This window comes from Brassica napus, chromosome A7, assembly GCF_020379485.1.
Source record: "Brassica napus cultivar Da-Ae chromosome A7, Da-Ae, whole genome shotgun sequence".
NCBI classification, from domain to species: domain Eukaryota; kingdom Viridiplantae; phylum Streptophyta; class Magnoliopsida; order Brassicales; family Brassicaceae; genus Brassica; species Brassica napus.
In genome coordinates this window covers 19,643,101-19,659,180 of record NC_063440.1, presented here as the reverse complement: position 1 = coordinate 19,659,180, position 16,080 = coordinate 19,643,101, and the positions used below count along the sequence as shown (strand labels likewise).

General features: G+C 37.0%; 3 protein-coding genes and 1 long non-coding RNA gene across 5 annotated transcripts; 1 reads left to right on the top strand and 3 right to left on the bottom strand.

Moving 5' to 3' along the window:
- Positions 1-549: 549 nt before the first annotated feature.
- LOC106403574 (putative nuclease HARBI1) lies at positions 550-6,224 on the bottom strand. Of its 2 annotated transcripts, none has more exons than XM_048735749.1 (4): positions 5,728-5,888; positions 5,499-5,636; positions 5,308-5,397; positions 550-3,968 (listed from the first exon to the last, which is right to left on the bottom strand). In XM_048735749.1, the coding sequence occupies exon 4, from the start codon at positions 3,086-3,088 to the stop codon at positions 1,820-1,822; it is 1,269 nt and encodes a 422-aa protein (XP_048591706.1). In that variant the 5' UTR covers positions 3,089-3,968; positions 5,308-5,397; positions 5,499-5,636; positions 5,728-5,888; the 3' UTR covers positions 550-1,819. The 2 variants fall into 2 exon arrangements, with proteins under 2 accessions (XP_048591706.1, XP_048591707.1); XM_048735750.1 differs by having other exon boundaries at positions 2,722-3,968; positions 5,728-6,224.
- On the bottom strand, positions 4,061-4,834 carry LOC125576170 (glutathione S-transferase T3-like). The gene has a single exon (XM_048735579.1). The coding sequence runs from the start codon at positions 4,832-4,834 to the stop codon at positions 4,061-4,063; it is 774 nt and encodes a 257-aa protein (XP_048591536.1).
- A 1,638-nt stretch (positions 6,225-7,862) lies between the features above and the next one.
- LOC125576242 lies at positions 7,863-9,253 on the top strand. The gene is made up of 2 exons (XR_007314647.1): positions 7,863-8,953; positions 9,034-9,253. It is a non-coding gene; the product is annotated as an uncharacterized LOC125576242 (long non-coding RNA).
- Positions 9,254-12,439: 3,186 nt separating this feature from the next.
- Positions 12,440-14,522, bottom strand: LOC106353476 (probable N-succinyldiaminopimelate aminotransferase DapC). The gene is made up of 2 exons (XM_013793235.3): positions 14,252-14,522; positions 12,440-13,713 (listed from the first exon to the last, which is right to left on the bottom strand). Exons 1-2 carry the CDS (start codon positions 14,453-14,455, stop codon positions 12,559-12,561), a joined length of 1,359 nt encoding a protein of 452 aa, XP_013648689.2. The 5' UTR covers positions 14,456-14,522; the 3' UTR covers positions 12,440-12,558.
- Positions 14,523-16,080: the final 1,558 nt, after the last annotated feature.

Here is a 16,080-nt window from a genome sequence, read left to right as displayed (position 1 = left end):
ATATTTTTTTTTAAAAAAATTGAAAGTCCATTATATCATGAGAAACTATCTATCAGGTATCTATTCGGGTTGGGTTGAGGTTTGTTTGGGTTTCAGGTTTCCGGAGTCAAATATTTCAGCATCATTCTAATATTTCTAAATTTCAGTTCGGATTTTTACGGGTTCGGTTCGAGTTCGGATAATCCATTTAAATTATTTTTAAAATTCTAAAATTCATTATATTATATACTTTAAATTTCACAAAAACTATTAACAAAATAATATATTAAATATAAATTTGAATAACATATGCCAGAATACCTAAACTTAACATATAAATTAGTTTAGTTTAAATATTTAGATATAGAATAATTATTTTTAGTATTTTTGGTGTTTTAAGTATACTTTTACTATTTGATATATTTACTATTGATTATTTGTATATATTTTTAAGTATTAAACCAGCTTAAAAGTATCATATATATTCTAGATGTTTTTATATATATTAAATCTAAAAATAATTAGTATGTATAAGTATATAAATCTATTTTAGATACATTCGGATACCCGAAATACTTTGGTTTGGATTGAATTCGGTTTCGGTTTTCCAAAAACCAAAATTTTGAATAACTCAAATATTTAATTAATTTCGGTTCGGGTTTAGTACTACATTTTCGGATATTTAATCAATCTTCCAACCCGTTAAAGAGAAGGTCTTCCCAAGAGAGTTCATCGTCACGGTCCTCTCGAAGTCAATCTTATCATACACTTCATCAGAGAACACAGTGAAAGACATGTATCAAAGAATATTAGAGGTGGAGCTCAGCTTGAGAAAAGCTTCAAAATGGCGTACACGATTAGGTGCGATAAATCCTTGCATAAAAAAGGCATGTGGATGTTTTAATTGATAGGATTATAAGTCGCTTGTTAAAAATTAGGGTTTGGCAAACCTTGGTGGGAAGGTGTAGAGGTGGAGAGATGGCTGGAGTTTAATAGCGTTACCGAAACGTTCCAACACCGGCTCGACAAAATAAGAGAATGGAGAAGACGTCGTCTTTGTAAGGAGAGTTGGGCCTTAAGTGGCCTATGAAGATAATTACAGAGTGTGGGTTATAGTTCTTAACTTTGCAATGCTTTTAATTTTAGTGTGCTTAATTTGTTGGTTTGTTTTTGCTCGCGAAAGTATGGTATTGAGCAGATGACGTGTCGTGATTCACCCCTATGTTCCCGCGTGGCACAAGGAGAAGTGACTTGAGCCTATTTTATTGTTATAGAATAGAATAGAATCCACAAAATCATTTCCTGCCAACTTTTAAACTTTTAAATTTGGGAATTACTTTTTCTGAGAATATAATTAATGCAAGTTTTACACATATTATTGCAATTGGATTCTGAAGATATATGTAAATATATTCTTTCTTTGTTAATGAATTAAATTAGTAATGGATATTCAATTCTACTCTACAGAGAATATTATGTAATTAGTGCAAAGATTTACACACATTTTTGCAATAGGAAAGATATCTTTGTTAAGAAACTAATTAGTAAGAGCATGAGCATTGGTGAACCCCTCTTTGGGGTTCACCAACATTTTTTATTATTTTTTCGTGGGCCCATGAACAGTTATGAACTTGGATATGCTGTTTTCTGCATTAGTGAACCCGATGAAGGAGTTCATAGGAATAAAATAATAATATTAATTTTTTTAAAAAAAATTTAAAATATTCAGAAAAGATGAATAAAATATTAAAACATATTATTAAAATTATGAAAACATTTTATTCAATACATTAAAAGTACATTACATAAAAGAGAAATTTTTCTAACATACATAACTTATTTATTCATCTTCATCACCGAACTTTTGCCATATATTTTCCATCAAATCAGCTTTCAAACGAGCATGCTTCTCTGGATCTCGAACTTCTCTGCGCATGCCTAACATATCACCGACATGAATGCTTTCTCTCCTTGTCACCCTCGAAGTTCTGCTTGATTCTCCGGACTCGAACTCAGAAGTATCAATTTGAGCGTATCCGTGTCGTTCGTTCTCTACTATCATATTGTGCAATATGACACAAGTTCTCATGATCTTTCCTATCTTCTCCTTGTCCCATTGGAGAGCTGGGTTTTTAACAATTGCAAACCTCGATTGCAATACTCCAAAAGCCCGTTCGACATCTTTTCTGGCGGATTCTTGCTTTTCTGCAAATTTCTCGGCTTTAGGACCTTGAGGAAGTGGGATGGATTGGATAAATGTTGACCAGTTTGGATAAATTCCGTCAGTAAGATAGTAGGCCATACGATAAGTGTGGTTGTTGACCTTGAACTTAACTTTTGGTGCTCGACCATGTAAGATGTCATCAAAAACAGGGGACCGATCAAGAACATTGATATCGTTGAGGGTACCTGGTAAGCCGAAAAATGCGTGCCATATCCAAAGATCTTGTGATGCCACGGCTTCTAAGACAATTGTCGGCTTTCCTGAACCACGTGTGAACTGACCTTTCCAAGCCGTTGGGCAGTTTTTCCACTCCCAATGCATGCAGTCGATGCTGCCTATCATCCCCGGAAACCCCCGTACCTCTCCAACATCGAGTAAGCGTTGAAGATCCTCGGCTGTAGGTTTTCGTAGATACTCATTTCCAAACAATTCTATTATTGCATCCGTGAAATTTGCCAAACACAAACGTGATGTACTGTCACCGAGTCGGAGATATTCGTCATATGTATCTTCCGATTGACCATATGCCAGCATACGTATAGCTGCCGTACACTTTTGAAGTGCAGATAGCCCGTTCCTCCCGTGAGCATTTCGTCTTTGCTGAAAGTATGGAACTTCATTACTTATACGTTCGACAATGCGAAGGAACAATGGCTTGTTCATTCGAAAACGCCTCCTAAACATTTCCGGTGGGTATGTAGGATTTTCTTTGAAATAATCGTTCCATAGTTGATTGTGTCCTTGTTCCCGATCTCTGTCGATATAAGCACGTCTTTTTGGCTTCTTACATTGGACCTCAACTATTGAGTCGATGTAATTATCAACTACTTGGTCGACCATTTCTTCTATAGCTTCATCAACTTCATCACTTGATGAGGATGACATTGTTGATGTTTTCTTCCTAACATGACAAAAGGGGATTTTAAGAATCCAATTTTTAACTTCAATCCTATTTTATTTTAACTAAAATTCTTTCTAATTTTCATAAACCATTTTTTTTTTAAGAATCCTATTTTTGTACTTCAATCATATTATATTTTAACTAAAAATCTTTATAATTTTCTACAACCATATTTTTTTAAGCATCCAATTTTTAACTTCAATCATATTATATTTTAACTAAAATTCTTTCTAATTTTCATAAACCATTTTTTTTAAAGAATCCAATTTTTTCTTCATCCATATTTTATTCTACAACCATATTTTCTTACCAATCTTGAAGGTAGTTGCTCTTGTTTGTTGTTGAAGGTAGTTGCTCTTGTATGTGTGTTTGTTGGTCACGGACTTCACTCCTTGGTTAGCCATGCGAACTGGTGATTGCTTCCATTGCCACAAGCCAGGTCATTGGCCTTTACGTTGTAGTTTGTTGTAGGTTTTTGTTGTTTGAATTTAGTTGTTGTAGTTTGTTGTATGTTGTACATCCGTGAGCAAGAGAAGAAATAGAAGATCACTTTGAAATAAACAAGACAAACAAGAGCAACACACAGAAGAGAAACAATAGCAAGAGAAGAAATAGAAGATCACTTTGATTAAAAAGCAGAGAGTAGAGACATCATTTAAATAGAGAGACATAGAGTTACAACATAGTACATCCGTGAATCAAGTTCAGTACATCCGTGAATCAAGTTCAGAGTTACAACAATAGCAAAATACATAGACATAGTACATGATTGACCTGCAGTGTAGAAAGAAACATAACCCGTGACCTGCAACAACCTAAACTTCCAACCCGTGACCTGCAACACTGTCACCTCCAACCCGTGACCTGCAGAAGAAAAGCTAACATAATCAGTAAAGCAAAGCAAGGAAATACACATCAACTACTCAAGCAAAGCAAGAAAATACACACAATAGACATCAAAGCATTTCAGAGATGAGTTTATTCTTGAGAGCCACTTCATTATCAGAAAGTGTGTCTATGTTTTTGGCTAGCAAACGATCAAGGATCTTTTGTCTGGAAATGGTATTTTTCTCAGCTAGGATGGTATGTATATGATCATAAGCTGCTTCATTTGGCTTCTTGCGTTTAGCAGCTTTGCTAGCCTTAACACCAGGAGGCCTAACCTCTTCCTCCTCACGCACCGCCTCCGCACCACCTTCCTTCCTTTTCTCCTTCGGCTGAGAGTGTGACCTCCACTTCTGATCAAACCGGAGTTCCCTCCAGCAATGTTCAAGCGCAAACTTGAGATGGTAGTCATTGAAATAGATGTCATGCGCAGTCTTCATGACATCATTTTCACTTTGCCCACTCGATTGCTCCTTCAGAGCCGTTTCATGGGAACCCACAAACCTGCAGACCTCTGCATTCACCCTTCCCCACCTCTGCTTACATTGACCCCACTCTCGAGGAAGGGAGCCAATGAGCTGAGGACTAGAATTGAAATACGCCTCAATTCTCTTCCAAAAAGTCCCTAACTTCTGTTCATTACTAACTATCGGATCTTTGCTGGTGTTTAACCAAGCACTGATCAGTACAAGGTCTTCTTTGGTTGTCCACTTTCTCCTTTCCGGTGGTTTAACTAACCCGGGTGAGTTAACTGCAGCCTCAGCAGAGTCAACGTCTATTGGACTACTGCTCTGCGAAGCTAATAGGTTAACAAACCCGGGACCGTGAAGGGAAAAAGGTTCCATGTTTGAGGGTTTTGTGTTCTGGTTTTGGTTTGAGGGTTACCGGTTTTTGTTTTGGTTTTGTGTTAAGATGTATCTGTAAATTTTTAGGGTGGAGTTACTATGTTTTTAAACAAGTTTTTACGTGTGGAAAGAGATAAAATTTAACTAACAATACCAATCAAAATTCATTACAGAACTACTACATAGTAATGAGCAGTCAATAGACATCAAATCAGGCGAAAATACAGGGTATTTTCCGTTTCAAAAGAGAGAAAATTAAACTATCTCTACCAACCTAAGTACAATTCAACATTAATCACAACAACCAACCAACCAACAATTAATATCTACTTGTACTTCTAGTTCTCGTACTAGTTTAGTTTATGTCTACTTCTAGTTCTACAAATAGTTATACTTTTGTTCTACTTCTACTCCTACGTCTACTTCAATCCACAGATAACAATTACCCTAGATATAGTTTAGCTGACTCTAACCTTTCATTGTCAATCGAAGCAGACCTTCTCGAGGGAATGGACCTGCACAGTGAGGTCATAGACAGCCTCATTGAGTGAATTAACCTGTTCCTGGACATGGCAAAAGTGTAGGAGATTTGTGTTAGTAACTGTAATACAAATACAAGGAAAAAAATTAAAAGCGATGAAAGAGCTCAAAATGTTTTACTAACCTCAAGTCTCTCAAACCGTTTACTAAGAGTGGACACCCCCAGCATCACCTCCTCAGCCTCTTCCACCCGTTTAGTTAGCCTCTCGAGCTCCTCCTGCACACCTATCACCCAAGGCTGACGATAATGGAGCCCATCAGCCTTGGTTTTAACATCAAGAATCATCAGATATACAACTTACAATATAGAACATAAAGATTGATGAGATTATGATAAACAGAGGACACTTTACCTCGTAGTTTCTGCAGGTGAAGAACCGCTTCCCAGGAAGAGTGTCGTAGTCCTCCTCCCCGCGCACCTCGTTTATGAGTCTCCCACCACACGGACACCTTTTAGGAATACCGTACTCAGAATCCGCCACGAAACTTAACATGTTGATGTGTTCATGTTGCTTCTTTGAATGTCTTCTATCTTCTTCCGGATCCATCTGTCAAATAAATCAAGATTTTGTTAAATAATTACTCGTAAACCACTATCACGATCTGCAACCATAAACCTATCACTCCATTTAACCCATAAAACGAAACCAATCACTCAATTTATAAACCCATCACTCACCCATAAAACGAAACCGTAATTGGATTTCAAATCTCTGCAAAAATAACCCAAAAACAAAAAACAATCACGATCTACAACCCTTGATCGAAACCCATATGACGATTTAGATCCCTAACTCGAAACCCCCAAAAAATTTACAAAATCGAATAATTGCTTCCCACCCCAAAATCGACCCAATAAAGCTATAAACCTACAAGGAACTCACCTACGCTGGTGGAGAGAAGAGGACGTCGTCGATTACGTCGAGAAAAACGCCGGGAATCGTCGTCGCACGATAAGTCGCCTCTCACGGTGAAACCCTAGTTTTTCAGAGAAAGGGGAAAATGAGAAGAAACAAGACGTGGCCCGACTTTCCTCCTCGTCAACGCGGAACGCTTGACCAACCAGCGTACGCCGCGTGGCAACATCCGCCCCTTACGGATTCATGCGCAAGGCCCGTTTCATCAAACTTATCGAATTTTTCTTTTTTTTTTAAACCAACGGGCCTAAGATTTCGAGCCCACGAACCTCTCTTAAACCGCTAATGCGGATGGTCTAACGTATCTACCAATTCACTCAATTTTTAAGGGAGGGATGGTCATTTGATCTTAAACCCAAAAAAAATAACATCTTCACAAAAGAAAAGAGATACAAAGAAAACAATGTCAGCACAGAAGATTCAACTTGCTTCTTTAATCCTAGCTTTTTTTCTTCTATTTTCTCAGTCAACTGGTAATATATATTTTCTTACTCTTAACTCTTCATAATTGAATAATAAGAAAATGAACTAATTCAGATTGTTTATTTTAAAACAAACTTTTCAGCTACATGTCACTATAGATTCCCACCCTCAGGCCGCCCTTGTACGAAAAATGCCGACTGCAAGAACGTGTGCACACAGCCTGAAGAAGATCGAACTTTTCTATTGTGCCTTACGGGTATCCCACTGTTAGGCAGATGTTGTTGTTTAGCACCATAGTCTTGTTCAACATAATACATCGTTATATTTCTCATTACCTATCATAAGATTTAAAATCAATAAAAAATTATGTTTGCATAAGGCATCTACAATGCGTCAGTCAGGTCAGCTTCTGAAATTAGGTTGGTTATCTGATGAGTGATGTCAAGAACTTGTGGAGCTTCTAAAAAAATATTCACACCTAGTCTTTATCAATGTGGAACTATTTTTCGTATGTAGTAGTAGCAGTAATAAACGTACAGAATACCTCTTCGGAATTGCTCTGAAACCAAAATTGTAATTGCATAATCACCAGCACTTGTGATGTGTCAATTGCTCTAGTGAATCAGGGTTAACTTTTAAACTCCTCTGCTACATTAACAATTAAAGGTAACTTGTACATGAGAATATATACCGACGAGATATAACTAAGAGAACTTGTACAAATGTTCAAAGGTAACTTATATAAATGTTCGAATATATACCGATTGTTCATGTGACTTAGCCCATCATTTCAAGCGTTTTTTTTTTTTTTGTCTTTTGTCCCTCTGTAACCATTTCACTTTGTTTTTTTACTTGTAACAACTGCTTGTCCTAACATTACACAGCCTCTTTGTAATGTCGAACCTGAAGCAATTATTGAAATATGCTTCTCTAGTTCTTCAAATAGCTTGATATCATATGATCTCTCTAGTACATGAGAGCTAAAACAACCAAAGGTTTTGACAGTTTCAGTAGCACACACTCTTCCAGAGAAGAGTAATCTCTTGTGGAGTGAGTGACAGCAATTCTCCTGCTTTTTAACACTCTACAGAACCACAAGACTCTCCTTTTTCAGAATGCTTCAGTCAGACCATTGGAATCTGAGAGATCAAAGAGACAAGTCAACCATTAAAACAGAACCATCCTGTTCCAGATTGTGATTGCAAACGATCCTCTGATTCATTTTTCTGCATCAGTTCTGTCTCTATTCTTACATAATAACCCTTCTGCTTGAACAGTTTGTCACTCCTGCTTCTGCATCTTGGTTCATAATGTGATAGACTTGCTGAACCAATTCTGTCTCATGAAAACAGATCATTCTCTTCAGCTAAGATGAGTTTTTTTTTTTATTTCTTGGCTCAACTCTGTTTTTAAGCTTTGTATCTCCAATATTTTTGACCATTACATCATACAGTTCCTATGAAGAAAGTTTCCTTCTGAATTCACTACTAAGTCATCCTACTTTTCCATATGTACTCTTGTCGCAATGTATTTGGCTAAATAGATTCCGTTGGCAAGCAATAAGCCCTAGCCGCCTACCAGATTCTGCACCTTTGATGGTATCGTCTTATTACTGCCAATGCAATAAGGAACAGTGAGGTTCATATCCACCCTTCCGATGTACAAGTTTGTTTGGTGCAACAGATTAATTTGGACAAGGATCGTGAATTGACCAAAACTTGTAATTAATGTTATGCTTGTTTAGTAAGTAATGAATAGAATGGTTTAATTTTGGTATTATATCCCATAAAATCATCTCCTACCGATTATTAGTTTGATTTTTCTTTGTTTGACCAGAACTCTTAAGTTTAGAATTTGTTTTTGCTGAGAATTTAATTAATGCAATTCAATTGGATTCTGAAGATATATGTCAATATACTATTTCTTTGTTAATAAATTATATTAGGAATGGATATTCAATTCTACTCTGCAGAGAATATTATATAATTAATGCAAGATCTACACATAATTAATGTTGTAGAACACTGGATTCTGAAACAATATATCTTTGTTAACAAACTAATTAGTAACGTATATACAAATATAAGCAAATATTTAAAGGGGGATGGTCATTTGATCTTAAACCCAAAAAAAACATCTTCACAAAAGAAAAGAGATACAAAGAAAGCAATGTCAGCACAGAAGATTCAACTTGCTTCTTTGATCCTAACTTTTTTTCTTCTGTTTTCTCAAACAACTGGTAATATTATCTTACTCTAATTCTTCATAGTTGAATGATATAATAAAGTGAGCTGGTTTATTTTCAAATGAACTTTTCAGGTAGATGTAACTATAGAAGGCCACACTCAGGCCCTTGTAAGAAGGGTGACGACTGCAAGAACGTGTGCATACTGCCTTCAGAAGATCCAACTTTTCTAGCATGTCTTACTGGTCCCCCATTGTTTGGCATATGTTGTTGTTTAGTAAAACAAAAATAGTCTTGTCATTACCTATCATAAGATTTAATATCAATAAAAGTTGTGTTTGCATCGTTTTTAAATTTTTCTCTACAACTAATTATCACCATAGTGTCTGAATATGATTGCTTTCTCTCCTGATCTTGAGATCAGGTCAAGAGAAGGTTGTTACACACTTCAAGAAGAGTTTAAAATACACGTTTGCTCATAAACAACTTAGCAGACCAATCTACCTTATTGCATGAGTTCTTCATTTATCAAAGTTTTTTGTACTTTTCTCCTTAGGTTTAACAGCTTAGCAGACCAATCTACCTTATTGCATGATTTCTATATATCACAGAGTTATGAAAAAAACAAAAATGTTGTCTCTCTATTAAAGTTTTTTTTGGTGAAAATACTTCTATCTTGTGCAGCAGTGAATACTGAGATCAGACTCTGCCTTGGAGTTTATCGTTATTAACAAGAGGAAGCAACTCCATCTTGTTTCTTGGTGTACATTCATTTCTAGGAGCATAATACTCTGAAATCCTGGTGTAATCACAAAGATTGACTTTGTCATGTTTGTTTTGTTTTTAGTGTTTATAGAAAAAGATGATGTCAGGGGCAACTGATGAAACAAAGACAAGCTGAAAATAAAACTGAAGATGTCACTAAACCATGCAGTTATTTGCATTTCAGTCACAAGATTCATACTCACATTTTTCATTGGTTTTCTTTCAAGCTCCTTCTAACTTGCTCATTCCTTTTGTGTCGATCTCATAGGTGCTTGATGAGTTTAGTGTTTGTGTTGCATTTCAGGTTTGTTTGACCTTTTTTGTTTGTTAATGTCATCTTTACAAGTCATTTTCAAGTGTCAACAATGTTTACCATAAATCTGATTTTGAACGGCTTTCACAGCTGCAACTCTAGCAGCTGTCGAGAGCTTTGTTAGCCGCAGCTACAGCCCGTACCACCTGCTCATCGACCCGTCTCTGATCCACACCTTTTCTCGCCATCTCTTGAGCACTCTGCAATTACCCACGATAAATGGTTTTAAGTATAACAATGAGTAACTTCCTAAAGTCTCCGCCTTTACATCCAAAACGAATGCTTTCTGGTATTATATATACATACCTGAACCGCTTTACGAAGCAGACCCGTTTCTGGAGAAAGCCGGTTATAAATCCATACGTGCCATAGCGTTGCTTACGACCTTCGTGCCAAGCTCCTTCGTAATAGTGACCATTAGGGAAATGGCAAACACCAAACCCATGAATCTTGTCTCTAAAGTACTCTCCTGCGTGCTTATCTCCATTTCTTCAACAAGAAACAACCTTAGCTCAGACATTATCAAACAAAAAATGTAACGAAAAAATGCTCTTTTTATTACCGCAAGTGGTAAGAACCAAGTCCATGTTTGAGACCAAGTTCATGGCTTTGACCGTTAAACCATTCACCGGAGTAAAAATCTCCGGTGTAGAACCAGTAAACTCAGCAAACCATGTCTAAGTCCTTGCTTGTACTGTCCTTTATACTTACTTCCTTTAGACCAAGACTCGATTCCATAGCCGTCGTATCTTCGATTGATCCAATTTCATTCGTATCAGGTGAACCGGTTTCGGTTTGGTTCGGAAAGTCGGCTTTTTGATTGCGATTACGGTTTAGTTGATAACCGCTGTGTTTAGCGACGCGAAGAACAGAGCAACGGCGACGAATATCAAACATAGTAGTAGATTCTCCGACGTCAGAGTCGCCGGTTTGGGAGAAGAAGAGGGAAGCGCGTGTCAAGTGAGACCCGGTTTTATTCGGATTAAACCGGTTCGACTAATTGAACCGAATGATTTACTCTGTTTTCTTCTCCTCTTTCGTCAAAGTCACGGAGGCTGTGAATCGATGAACGAATCGTCGGAGATGATCTGAGTAACGAAGATTGATTCCTCGTTAGTCTCGATTGGCTCATTGTTTTCCGGTACCGGAGAATATTCACGGCGAAGCCAAAAGAAAGAAATAGAAGCTCACTTTGCTTTAGAGAGATAGAAAGAGAGACAAGGCTTTGGACCCGGTTTGGTTTTATTACAATGGAACTAGATTCAATACTGACCGTTAGATGAAAATCTTGAGAACCAAAGAAACGTAGCCGTTAGATCTTGAGCAAGAGGAAGAAGAAGTAGTCCCGGTCTTGTCGGGAATATTAGGTAGGCGGACGCTTTTTAGCTTTACTGCTCCAGGCCGGCACGTGCCGCCACACCCACATCTATTTTTTTTTTCACCCACATCTATTATTTAACAGAAAAAAAAACTAGTATTACAATTTAAAATTTGTTTTTATATAATGAAATATCTCTGCTTTGAGGGAATTTTCTATATTTATATAGCAGTTGAATTGGAATTCAAGAAGAAGATTTATATATTTTCGTCTATATTCATAATTCATAGTAAGTCGTACATTTTTTTATTTTTTTTTGTATAAAAGGGTACATAGACTAAAATGAATCGTGTGTAAAAGATCAACGATTTATATTGGGTACAGTTGGTAAAATGTAAAGTGCAGGTAATCTAACAAAACGGACGGTCGATATAAATTACTGGCTAGAGAAATAAATATATCAATAAAGTGAATAAACATGAAAAGTGGGTTTGTATCAAATTGTGAATGAAAAACTAACATATTACCAAACATCCTCGCATGGTGCACTCCGCATTACTAGGCCGCTTGTATTTTTAAAAATTATCACATACATAATATTTATTTATTATTAGATATATATAATTAAATTAGTTTGGAGCTGACACATATCTAAAAATTTATTGAAATTTTTATCTTTCCATTGTTTTAATTTGAAAATATGTTGAAGTAGTAATCATCTTACGCTCTCAGACTAAAAACATTAGTAAACTCGGTATTTGGGAATGATTAGATTCAGAACTTTAGATAGTTACATAAATAGCCGCCAAAAAAAAGAAGATAGTTACATAAATAGTCCAACCTTAATTCATTTAATTTAAATCATTTACTACTTAATTACTTAAAACATTAATTTCAGTAAATAATGACATTACGAACTACTTATAACTTGTACCAGTTCTTAATGACTTCAAAAGGAAGAAAACGACTACCTTAAGCTAATGACATTGGTCAAGTAAACAATGGAAAGATACTCCGACCCAAAAATACAACAATTACTGTCTTTCAGAGAATATCCAACCTTAATTTATTTAATTTAAATCATTTACTACTTACCAAGATCCTAATTAAACTAAACAAACAAAATACATAATACTAACTCATATAAGAAAGTGAACTTACTTTATTAGCTTGCTTTGAAAACAAAGTCTCATTTCAAATAGAACCGAAGAAGAACAACAACAATAGCATAACAATAAGGTCTTTTACAAATGATTCAAAGCTTCAGACCACTCTCTTAAGCTTCAGCTTCATCCTCTCAATTGCACTACGCAGAGTCTCCTCATCTTTACAGAACGCAAACCTCACCAAGTTCTTCCCATCTTCCGGATTCAAATAAAACACACTCGTAGGGATCGCAACCACCCCAACTTCCTTGATAAGATACTCACAGAAGGCCACATCATCCCCAAACCCAAACGGCGTGTGATCAACCACCACAAAGTAAGTCCCACTCGACGGGAACACTTCAAACCCAACCTCCTTCAAACCCTTGACAAGAATCTCCTTCTTCTCGCTGTAGTCTCTCTTCAGCTCCGTGTAGTAAGACTCCGGCGCCTCGAGAGCCGCAACAGCCGCTGCTTGCATTGGCGTCGAGGTAGCGAACGTGAGGTAAGAGTGCGCTTGACGTATCCCCCAAGTCAGATGAGGCGGTGCAACGGCCCAACCGATCTTCCAACCCGTTAAAGAGAAGGTCTTCCCAAGAGAGTTCATCGTCACGGTCCTCTCGTACATACCGGGGAGAGAAGCTATGCATATGTGATCCATCTCAAAGTCAAGCTTATCATACACTTCATCAGAGAACACCATGACATCGTTCTCAATACACAGAGATGCGATGGCTTCAAGCTCTTCTCTAGTGAAGATCTTCCCCGTGGGGTTGTGAGGAGTGTTCATGAGTATAGCTCTCGTCTCGCTCGTCACAGCAGCTTTCAGCTCATCCAAAGGGATATCAAATCCAGGCGGGCGCAAAGTGATGCATTTCACTTTAGCGCCCGCCATGGAGAGCGTGGCCTCGTAGGAATCATAGAAAGGCGCAAAGAGGATGACTTCGTCGCCAGGGTTGATTAGACCCAACATAGCCGCAGCTATGGCTTCCGTGCAGCCGCATGTGACTGTGACTTCTCTCTCAGGGTCAACGACAAGACCCGTGTCTTGATGAAACCGTGAAGCTACAGCGGAGTTGAGCTCGGGAGCGCCGAAGGCACGTGCGTACTGGTTTTTGCCGTCTTTGATGGCTTGGATGGCGGCTTCTTTGACGAACTCAGGGCCGTCGAAGTTGGGGAAGCCTTGGCCTAGGTTGATTGCTCCGTGTTTGTTGCCCAATATGCTCATCTGAGTGAAGATTGTAGTCTTGAACTTCTCTAAGCGTTGCGCCACCTAAGGAAACAAGGTCACAATCTTTAGTTTTACAAAAACTTGAAAAAGTATAAAGCTTTAATGCATAGAAAAAAAAAAAAGCTTAAAGATGAAAACTTTGGTTGATTGATGATATGGGTATTATTAGTGTAAGCTGTAAAAAGGCAGGACCGTGGGACCGTTACCGCATGAACAAAGTGGAAATCCAAATCGGACACAAAGGAAAGAGACCAAAATATCATAAAAAGGACAGAACAGCAGTTAACTATGTTGCAAAAGCGTATACGAATTGAAACAAATCAAATCTCTGTAAATTCCAAAACACGAGAATCAAAAAGTTTGTCCTTTTTAATCGTTTGATTATTTACCCAGCAAGAAGAGATCAATTAAGAAAAGAAAAAGACAAAAGACAAAAGATCAAATAGACAGAACAGCAGCTTCCAGTGTTGCAAAAGCAAAAATTAAAATCTAATTAAATTCCAAAACACGAGAATCAAAAAGCTTGACTCTTTCCTCGTTTGATTATATACTCCACGAAAATTGGAGAGAAAGGATTCACCTGGACGGGTCTCTGAGTCTGCAGAGTCGACTCATTCTGGGTGGAGATGGTGGACATGGTAGCTTTGGTTTGAGAGCGGATCGAGGTGAGTGGTGTCGGGGAGGTTCGTGGGGAATAAGAAGAGAAAGGGATAAGAGAGGATCTGATGAAGCTTAGTTGTCTGAGCATCACATTCACACTATGTTGTTGTGTGTCCAGGTTCATTGACTTTTCATTACCCGAAACTGCGTTTATCTTGCTTTAGGGTTTCTTAATTCTTTTTTATTCGCCTCCAACTTGTGGATTTTTCCAAACCCGCCCAAGTAGTTGTCACGTTGATGGGCTTTTACAACACGGCTCCTGATTCGTGGGCCAACTGGCCTAGCCGCCTTGTTTATGGCATGTTATGTTGGCAACGCCCACCAAAGCTGGCTTCGCGACTCCACTTACTCTTTATGGCTTTGATGTTGGCCTTTTTGTGTCGCCAAGTTTGACAAAGTTGTATACCTTGAATTGATTACTGTTTGATTTTTGTATATACTTTTCTTTGTATTTAATTAAAAGAAGCTAGAGTTTGCTAATGCTTTACAGTTTAGTAACTATCTCTAGTGGTAACACACATGATGTGATGTTTGAAACCATTAAGTTCCCACTTGTCCTAAGCCCAAAAGAAAATAGCACCACTGAAGAGGAAGTGTGACTTACTCTGACGAGTCCAACACAGAAGAAGATAAATAATCAAATACGAAGTTAAGATGGCTAGCTATTTATTTGCTAACAAACATAATATTGTTAAGCTCAAGAGTCTCCTCAAATTAGTAGCAACCTTACATAGTTCCATTACAAACATGATAGCTTTCTTTTTTACCAGCTAAGTAAAACGTTAAAGTTTTATAGTTTATTAAGTGAAATTAAGTTATACGTCGTACATAAGATATTCAATACAATAAATCGAAATACTAAATAGATAAAAGTTACACTGTAAATTTACTAATTTTCATATGTAAATGCATGGCCACAACGATCAAGCTCTATGCATATTTTTCAACGTTTGCTAGATACCACCACACATACATATATCGTAGTTCGCCTGTGTTTAATAACCATGGCACTTTACGCCCTTAAATGAGCAAATACAATTTATCATATCCGTACATTTGATTGGACACTGAATATCCCATTGCTTTTAGAATAGATGCATTTATTTACGCAAACTTCCTTGCATGCTTCTAGAGTAATTTTTGGATGTCTCATACAAAAGTTTGGGATGCATTGCCTTACTCCCTTGTTCAATACGAAAAACACAACCATGAAGGCATGAACATAGCAAGTTTACAAAAAAAAAGGCATGAACATAGCAACAATCACAGGCCGTTGCATATTTTCTTCCACATTTGAGATATATGATGTGGTAACTGCAATTGATCTTACGAGTATATATATATATATGTTGTGATATTGAAAGCTTAAGCCCGTTAACATAAATTTAGAATTTAATATTGAATGAAATAGGGCCCTAATTATTGCATGCTTTATTTTTAAGGGAAACCCATCAACATTTTTTATGGTCAACTATGTATCTTTTATTATGTGTGTATTGAACTATATGAAATGAAAGATCATATTTTTAAACTATTGTTTTCTAAGTTGTGAACATTTACATTCTGAAGTTTATTGGAACCATCTATTTTTAGGATATGAAAAAAAAAATTAAATCGATTGTCAAAATGTGGAAGACATATATGATCATATGATAGAGATTGGCCACTACAAGCAGACGCAACATTTGGAAGTGTGGATGATGAGTATCAATCAATTCGGGACAAATGTGTATCAAACAAGACTTACAA

Coding starts and splice junctions, on each gene's coding strand:
- LOC106403574 (XM_048735749.1), bottom strand. CDS start 3,088: ATGTCATCCTCATCAAGTGATGAAGTTGATGAAGCTATAGAAGAAATG.
- LOC125576170 (XM_048735579.1), bottom strand. CDS start 4,834: ATGGAACCTTTTTCCCTTCACGGTCCCGGGTTTGTTAACCTATTAGCT.
- LOC106353476 (XM_013793235.3), bottom strand. CDS start 14,455: ATGAACCTGGACACACAACAACATAGTGTGAATGTGATGCTCAGACAA. Junction 13,714..14,251: donor AGACTCAGAGACCCGTCCAG/GTGAATCCTTTC, acceptor TTGTTTCCTTAG/GTGGCGCAACGCTTAGAGAA.